This window comes from Musa acuminata, chromosome BXJ1-3 (assembly GCF_036884655.1).
Source record: "Musa acuminata AAA Group cultivar baxijiao chromosome BXJ1-3, Cavendish_Baxijiao_AAA, whole genome shotgun sequence".
NCBI lineage: Eukaryota > Viridiplantae > Streptophyta > Magnoliopsida > Zingiberales > Musaceae > Musa > Musa acuminata.
Genome location: NC_088329.1, coordinates 6,819,470 through 6,828,673, shown reverse-complemented (window position 1 = coordinate 6,828,673; position 9,204 = coordinate 6,819,470). Strand labels below are relative to the sequence as shown.

The following is a 9,204-nucleotide window of genomic DNA, read 5'->3' as shown; positions in this document are numbered from 1 at the left end:
ACAAAAAGGAGAAAAGATAATTTTGATTTGGAAATAAAAATTTGCACCCCACAAAATTAAAAGCATTTTTTTGACAGATCATATAGCTTGGCATGTAATTGTCTTCTACTGTATATTTTGATGCATTCATTTTACTAATAATATGAAAATGATATGTGTGTATATGTATGTATATATTTTCATGAGGATAAAAATAATAGAATTGGTTATAATGGAGAATCAACTTAATGAGTGTTGATCATAAAACTTCTTCAAAATGAGGAGAAAAAAATTAACAATTAGCATTATCAAGGCTCATAACAATATAGGATCTAAGATTCCTCAAAGTTTAACATTTTTTCTGATTATTTATTATTTTTATATTCATTTTGTATCCACCTAATTAAGCTTTAATATATTCTGTTATTGTTATTGTTTTTTGTTGAAAAAAACACTTACTTCTTTGTTCGTCAAGCTATGGAAACACATTGACAGAATATGCCACCAACTCTTTGATGGGCAAAGCCACGTGACCATGATTAGTAAGACTTATGATTTCAGACATGTTACCGTCGATAAGGGTCGATCTTGTTAGTGAACAAAAATGTCATGACTGGTGAGTCACGATTGTGACGTGCTCCCCTTGCCGACCCGGTTGTAGCACGACATGGTATCGATTGTGACATATTTTAGACCCAAAATATATCATATTAAGTCTTCTCATCAAAATAAAGATACCTTATTAGTTCATCAGTTGTCATAAATTGCACTGTAAGTTAGTTCGGTAGAATTCTTTTTTCCTTTTTCTTTTCCTTCTCATCTGTGAGGAGAGAGGAAGAGAGATCGCACGTGGCATGAAGGGCCCACATGTTCATCTGTGGATACATGATAAGCATTTAATGTTTCTTAGTGCAATGTATATCAATAAATTTTCAGAAAATAATAGAAAGAAGACATATGATATTAGTTTTGTTCAAGGCTATGGAAGATATTTTCAAATTTGATATAAACTTTTTCAGGAAATAGGGTATTAATTAGGGATATCATCAAAAAAATTATTTCATATAAGTAAATTTTTATTATCTTAAAATATAATCAATAATCGTATTATCTTATAAACATAATTCATCATATTTAAAAAAAATTATGAATAAATTCTCGAAAAAAAACTCATACTTTTTTAAATAACTATTTTACCCTTATTGGGCATTGTCCTTCGCCCATCGCTTGGTCGCGTCTTTACCTTATCGGTCGTGTTTCAAAAATTTTTAAAGTAAGTGTACTATGAGAAAAAAAATTGAAAAGTATAAGTTTTTTTCGGAAATTCACCCATAAACTATTCATATGGAAAGAAAATAAAATTATAACAAGAGAGAATTGAATCATATGTTAGAGTCATCAAATACAATGCAAATGATTCGATCACCACTTCAAATTGAGTTGGACTCAAACGAGATATTTAATACTTCAGCATAAGATTACCAGTCAACAAGGCACGGTAGGGGGGTTGTGGAAACAGAGACAGAAGAGGAGAGAGAGAGAGAGAGAGAGAGAGAGAGAGAGAGAGAGAGAGGTTCACGCAAGAAGCCTATTTTGCTGATTTGTTGTAGAAGAGCAAGTTTAGTTGGGACGCCAAATTATGGTCAGAGATTAGCAGCGCAGCGTTGTGTGCTTGTTCGTGTTCATGTTCTGTATATCCCAACAACACTCCCTGCGACCGATTCACCGACGTGGTCTTTAGAGCCACCGGATTTGATGAGGCAGGCAGCTGTGTTGTCTCCACCGGGCTCCTACACCGTTCTCTTAGGCGTAAAAGATGCCGCCCCTCAGCATGTTTCCAAAGTATATGAATGTATTTGTTAGTGAACAGTACCTAAATTCGGGTCATCACTACATGTCCTTCTTTATGCTCATCCATGCTAACTTTCATGACGACGTGTAAAGAGACGATCGTTTGCTCCACTACATTTTTCGTGTGATGGCAATGGGACGGTCTCTTTCACGTAAGTTTAGAGAAGCTGTCGGATGATATCAACATCTCACAGACACCGTTTCACATGCCGGCAAAGGTTTTGTCGAGTCTGGTGAAGACATGGCCACGCACCTGAATACGGATGACGGCCACAGTAGCAGCAAGCACTTCATTGTCCAAAGATTTAGCAAGCCATGATAAATGTCATGATGAAAAGGACTGTGGGTTGGACGAATATGCCCAGCTGTGTGAATAATTAAAAGCAATGTTTTAGCACAAATTTGTGCAGCAAAATGAATGACCGAACCCCAAAAAAAAAAAAGGTATAGTTTACAACAGCAGTTGGAAACACTGTACAAATGAACACTATTGACCAACAAACAAACCGACCCAATAGATGATGCCAACGGAACTAGAATGACCAAGTTGGTATCACCATCTGACATGATCACCAGCGGATACAGTCAGTATTGCAATATCAAATTCGATACAACCCTGATTTCAGGCGGCCGATTGAGGTGGCAGAGTTGATTTCGGAGGAACAGAGAGTGGGGGCTGCATCGGAACAATAGGACAGTCTTCTGGCACGATGATAGAAGGCAAGGGTAGTAAAGATGGCTGAAGAGTGGCAGGGCTACTGTTTGTACGAGCGGGGGCTAGCGGTGTCGAGATGAAACCTGTGCTTGCTTCGGAGGCAGCCCGCGTCAGAGTTAAGGAAGCATTAGGAGTCATGTACACCTCAGTGACCTCCTCAACACCTTCGTCCACATAAACAACATCCTGCATTGTGAGTTGGTGGTACTCCACGATTTCCCTTAGAAATCTGTTCTCCCGTGCATATATAGAATTCTCATGTGCCAGTCTTGCCTTCTCGACCAACAAAGTCTCCAACTGAAGTCGAATCTGGAAAGAAAAAGCAACAAGCAACAGAAAGATTTCTGCATTAACAGAACTGACTGAACCATGGTTTTGCTATCTATTCAATGGAATGGTGCGGATTTATATAACTCGTAAATGCTTCACACAAATAACTATGCATTAAACCATGGTCTTACTTGAAAAACAAGCAAATTGTTAAAGTATAGCATCAAAGATACAAACATATTCAAACGACAAGCAACTAGCAGAACTCATATGAGGAAACCTTGACAAAACACCCGAAAACTAAAGATGAGAACATATATATATATATATATATATATATATATATATATATATATATATTCAAAAGACAAGCAACTAGCATAACTCATACGGGGAAACCTTGACAAAACACCTGAAAACTAAAGATTGAGAACATATCCAAAAGATGGCTGTATACTACTATACTCTTAGAACAGCTAAAAATGCAAACCAAAAGGGTGTTAGCAGAGTATGAACTATATAGATTCAGCTGTGCCAGTATAATGAAGCTTATTCTGTGTACTTCATGCCAGAACAAATATATAAGAGTGATACCCCCTGCATAGCATTCAATAGAATACAGTTAGAGGAAACAGTTAAATAGCATGAAGTTGCCCACTGCAAAAACCTGTTTTATAGAGACGCAACATCTGAATGCTCTTAGACGTTATATCCATCTTTCTCAAAAGAAGTCTATGTTACTCAGTATAATCAAATAAAAACTGAAGCATAACTAAACGTACTTTAATCACATTACAGTGGAAACATTACTTCATGCAGCATGCTAATATTGTGTTAAGACACATCTTTGTCTAGATATCGACAAACTTAAAAGATATCTCATTTTGTTTTGTTAGAAAGACATCCTTGAGGCTCTTTATTCTGGAGACAACAGCAATATTGATATATAAGGTAGAATCATATGTTACAGAGAATTCTCGGTAGAATCATCCGTCAGAGAATATTAGTAGTATTGTATGTTCAAGAAAATTGTAGTATACGTAAGAAAAAAATTTAGTGGAATCATGTATTAAGTCTTAGACAGAATTCTTAATAGAATAATATGCTAAAGATAATTCTTAGCAGAATCAAATGTTAAAGAGAGATTTGTGTAGAATTGTATGTTGGAAAGAAACGTTAGAAAAATTAAAACAAGAGAGAATTGTTAGCAGAATCATGTCAGAGTCATCAAACATCTTTTTAGAAATAACTAGAATCATCAAATACAATGCAAATGATTCGATGACCACTTAAAATTGAGTTGCACTCAACCAATATATTTAATACTTCAGCATAAGATTACCAGATCATCATCTTCAGGGCAATCGCCCTTCTCATGGCTTTCCCTAAGCATTTTATTCTCTTCTTCAAGCTGAGCACAACGTTCCCTTGTAAAGATAAGGTCTGCTTTGACAGTCTTCAATTCCCTAAGAAGAAGTTTTGCCTTTGCAGCCATTGCATTTGCAACCTGCATATAGTAGAAGCTAACTAATTCATCCAATTGAAAGGGAGAAAAAAAGTAAAACCTCCTTCAATATCTTATTCTAAAGCCACAGAAAAAGGAAACAACTCCAGGAAACATATATCTATAGATCCGCTGCAAGACTTTGCTAAATTACTCGATGCTAATCTGGCTGGTTGGGCAGTGAATAACAGAGGTTATGAGAACAGACAAACTAATCACTACAATAATGAGCGAACCATGTGGAGCAGGAAAGTGTTCATCGCTTGGTTCTTTTAATACTCCGGTCTTTTATGTTCAGATACAGTAGCATTTTTGCCTTGTTGTAAGATCTAATGATTGTCATGACTCATGATAACCAGAAGACATGAACAAGCACAAACTCAAGGAATCTTTCAGTTGACTCAAGAAAGCAGAAAACTTATGTCAAACATAACCCATTTCAGCAATACACATTTGCCACCTTACGTCGCGAGATGCCTTCAGTTGAGTTTCATATTCAGTTTGAATCTGAGGGATATATTCTTGACCCAACTTTTCTGCAGCCTGACCCTGCATGGTGGCAGCATTTCCTTTTCTCCTTATATTAAGCTTACGTGTTTCATGGATAATGTTGGCTGTCTTATTCTCCACGATTGTAAGACCCTCCTGTAAAAATCAGGAAAAATATTACTTAGATAACAGACTAATGCAGAAATGAAGCAGTGCAGGAAGCAAATTTAAATGAAGAACATCCACCGATTTGGTGCATGACAGATTGCATATAGTTTTGTAATAAGGACTATATAGTATCACAAAGCTTTGGATTCAAGTTTCCTGAATCTTAAGTGAGAATAAAGTTCCTACACTCCTGATAGAAAAAATCGACGAGTCCTTGAATTTGTTGCAAAGAAAAAATATTGACCTATATTTATCCATTAGATGAAAGAAAAAGGTTAACTAAAGCAGAAGGTTTCCTCCAATCCAAGATGTGAAGAGGGTCAAATGTACAGTGACTCAAACTGTGGTCAACCAAGTTAGAAAGAACAACCTTATTGTGACATGAAAGCTCGTGCTCAGATTAGTTGGAAAAGAGCAACTTAAATCAGATTTCTGTTAGTTTGACAAACCAAGCTAACAATATATAACAATACAGCAGTAATCATATGCACTTCTGCTCAACTTGAAAGTAAACAAATCTTCAAAATTGTAAATTCATTATGACTTTTAATCATTGCTTCTGATATTGCTTCTAAATTCTAACAGAATCTGTTGCAAAAATGAAAGAAAGTTTGGCAGAACAGTCATACATATTGAGCAGAACAGTCACAAAAAATAAATGCAAATCCAAGAATTTACTGTTTTGATTATGCAGGAACCTTGTGGATTTTATCAACAAGGTTGGCAGAATAGTCATACATATTGAGCAGGAGAGTCACAAAAGATAAATGCAAATCCAAGAATTCACTGTTTTGATTATGCAGGAACCTTGTGGATTTTATCAACAATGTTTAGAGAAAAAAAAATCACCAAACTCAATGTTCTATTGGAAATTGTGAGTATATGGGGGAGAAGTTTTAAAGATAACAACTCACCTCAATAGCATTTTTTATTGTGCCACCAATATGGTTAAGGGAAGAACCAATCGCATCCGAACGTTTATGAGTTGTTTCAGTTTTTTGATATATCTCAGGTGACGGATCCACATGATGAAACTGCACCAAATAACAATGATAATGATACTGTTAAAGTACAACATTGTTGAAATTGCATGATGTGGATTAGCAGGAGGGGCGTAAAGAAAAGAGCTTCCACCTCCCCCAATCCACATACAAACATAAAAAGGAAAGCGAACGAGAGAAAAAAATAAAGGGGGCCCAAATTAGCCCAAGTGAGGGGGCAAAATAAACCACAACACACGTCCCCAAATTTCTATGGTTGTGAACTCCAAGGTGATGATTATTGAACTAATAAGTGATAATTTGATGTACAAGGATAATTGATCAGTCAGATTCTTCCACAATCAGCTGAATTACAACAACTACTAAAATATTTATTTCACAGCAACATTGAACCAAAAAAGTAGGCCTACAATGACAGAATTTCAACTCCTAAACTTTGGCAAATAATAATAGGATCCATGATTTGATTCTTACCCGATCAACAGTTGACCTGTCAAATGTCTGATGCGGGTTCCTCTCAAGCGCTTGAAATTGATTGTTTGTATCATCATTATCAACATATGATTTAGCTTTCCTGGCTAATGTCCCCCAGAATCCATATTTGGACTCATTTAAATTTTTCATCGATATGTATTCATAGGATTCAGAGTCCTGCATCGACGGTTATAACTTCATAAGAATGAAGAGAAGAAAATATAGGAGATCCTAAGTAAGCGCATGTTATACATCAAATGCTTAAGGCAGGAAAGAAAAGCAACAAAATCCTTTCATAAGCAAAGGCTTCATTTCTCTATATGAAAATGTATATGTTATTCAGGATTGATATTGTGGCTGTGATCTTAAATTTTCCATTTAATCTATAATCATGTGGGCATTAAACTTTTCCACGACCAGATCAACAAAATGACCAGCCCTCTAAACTGAAGTACCAAGCATGCTAAATAAGTTGATCTTTTGCAAGAGGGAAGACTGCTATAAAAAGAATTTCAAAGTTGCTTAGTGGTGAAGGACTTAAACCATACTACATCTCTTTTTGAAGAAGAGTGACTTATCCTAGTTGATGTCAACAAGTCATAACGTCCTAACTCATGAAGCACAGACACTCCGAAATGCTCGCCACATCCATGACGGACACCAGCACTTGTAGAATTTCAGCCATATGGTCACATAACCATTCCAACACATCTCTCCTATCAGTTTCAACATATATGTCAGGTTCCAAAGAGATGCTATGTCCATAACTGGTACACAATTCAACTAACTAATGCCACTGTATCAACTTTCTGGAGACGTAATCTGCAACCAAAAATCTCCCCAAATCACCATGTTTGACTAACAAATTCAAACCCAAATTCAAAAGTAAGAACAAAATGAACATATAGCCAACATTTGGCCATTTCTGCTCCTTTCATTCTTGAGCGAAAGATCAACTGATCAAAAGAGAAATAGCCCACAAGCTATAATAAATCTAATAACACCAAGAAATCACTTCCGGAATGATCAAACAATTTAAGAAAAATATAACATAGTTCTGGTAGTAATAAAAAGTCAACTCTGCATAAATTGACTAATCCGCTGCCAAATAAATCCAAAAAATTCTGCTAGGCATAAAACCGGATGCGTAAGTCATATTTCACTAATTGCAACACTGGACAATTATTGGAGCCAGAGATTTCGACTTCCCTAATCGATTTGAAGCGCAAGATGAACCACAAAGACTAAAATATTGATCGCAAAATCTTCTATTAGAAAGATAAAGAAGCAACGATCCGAAAAAGGAAAACAGTGCTCAAGCACGAAGCATACCAACAGAAGAAGCGAATTAATTCAGCGAGAGGAGAGCTCACCCGCTGCGGAGGAGGCGACGATCTCATCCGATGGGATTCGTTGTGGGGAGAGGATACGGCAGACTCTCCATAGGCGGAGGAGAGGGAGGAGGCGTCGCGGTGGGCGGCGGAGGCCCGGATCGCGCGCGTGGCCAGGGACGCCTGCGCCTCGGCAGCAGAGGCGGCGGATCGTGGGTCCTCGAAGGTGGTCGAGATCCTCGCCGCCGGCTGCTTCCTCCGGTACGCCATCGCCTCCCTCTCGCTCGAGTTGGCCCGATACCAAACACCAAGCCTTCCTTTCGTGATGGTGCACTTAGCTGTGCGAGGATCCTCTCCAGAATGTACCAAGAATCAAAAGCTTGCATTCTTCGATCTCACCGTTCAGTTTTTCCGCGTCCGTACCTATTTGAATCAAACGGTTCACGCATACATCATACGACGACCATCCAAAATTAGTTGGAGAGGATCCCGTTGGCCTTTTGTTCGGGAGCGGCTACCGTGAGGGACACTCTCCGGATGCTGACGCGTTGGCTTCTCAGTGGCCGATATCTCGTTGACGGGCTTCCTGCGTGAGTCATGCACTAATATAGAATACAGAAGAGATCCAAAATATCAATATATATATCTCTATATCTTAATGAAGTAAAGAGCAACGAGATTGATTTCGATCGATTCGTTGTGGGAAATCCAAGATTTATTTTCATATATATATATATAATTTTTATGCTATATTAAATTCATTTAAATTGTGTACCCTTAGTCTCGCTCAGGTGCACTCACCGGGTAGGTGATATAGTTGCGTTCTCTTTATCTAATCTAAGGCAGGCACAACTTCGAAGGTTGAGATCTTACCGCACGGTGAGCAGAACGCTGCAGGTGCGAAATCTTGCAGGTGGGCGTACCGCATGCACGCAGGGTGTGACAAAGTGCCCAAAAAATCCTTCAGAATGAGTTCACTTGGTATCAGACGCGGTGAGAGCAGACCGATGAACGTACGGAAGGTTCAGGTGAGCTTACCGCTCACCAGCAAATCAAAACAGCTCTTCAAACGGTTTCAAATCATTTAAATCTCGTATTATTCGGTGAGCAGAAGAACTCTCTACAAAAACCGTATTCGAACTCGATGAGTACAACCGCCCGCGCCGGTACGCTTCCAAGGCTTACCGCACACGAATGTGGTGAAACTGCCCAAAATAATTAAAGCCACATCAAATGAACGATTACCACTATAAGTGCATAAGTAGGCATGAAATAGAATTCAAATTTGGCGTCATGATAGGTGTTGATGCATAATGCCAATGTAGATACTTTTTCTCAATTGTTAGCATATGGAGGTTTGAACATAACCTGATATTGAGAAAAATGTTCTGAATGTATCTGTTACAGAAAGATTAAGAGATA

General features: G+C 37.8%; 1 protein-coding gene across 1 annotated transcript; it reads right to left on the bottom strand.

The window, feature by feature from the left end:
• Nucleotides 1-2,161: 2,161 nt before the first annotated feature.
• On the bottom strand, nucleotides 2,162-8,120 carry LOC135619492 (uncharacterized). The gene is made up of 6 exons (XM_065121569.1): nucleotides 7,825-8,120; nucleotides 6,452-6,628; nucleotides 5,891-6,010; nucleotides 4,785-4,964; nucleotides 4,158-4,322; nucleotides 2,162-2,854 (listed from the first exon to the last, which is right to left on the bottom strand). The coding sequence occupies exons 1-6, from the start codon at nucleotides 8,050-8,052 to the stop codon at nucleotides 2,453-2,455; spliced, it is 1,272 nt and encodes a 423-aa protein (XP_064977641.1). The 5' UTR covers nucleotides 8,053-8,120; the 3' UTR covers nucleotides 2,162-2,452.
• Between the last annotated feature and the right edge of the window lie 1,084 nt (nucleotides 8,121-9,204).

Bases quoted from the DNA above. Each gene is read 5' to 3' on its own strand.
- LOC135619492 (XM_065121569.1), bottom strand. From the start codon at position 8,052: ATGGCGTACCGGAGGAAGCAGCCGGCGGCGAGGATCTCGACCACCTTC. The intron at 6,629-7,824 runs GTGAGCTCTCCT...CCGTCGATGCAG, and splicing joins CGTCGCCTCCTCCGCAGCGG to GACTCTGAATCCTATGAATA. The intron at 4,965-5,890 runs GTGAGTTGTTAT...TGATTTTTACAG, and splicing joins CAATAAAAAATGCTATTGAG to GAGGGTCTTACAATCGTGGA.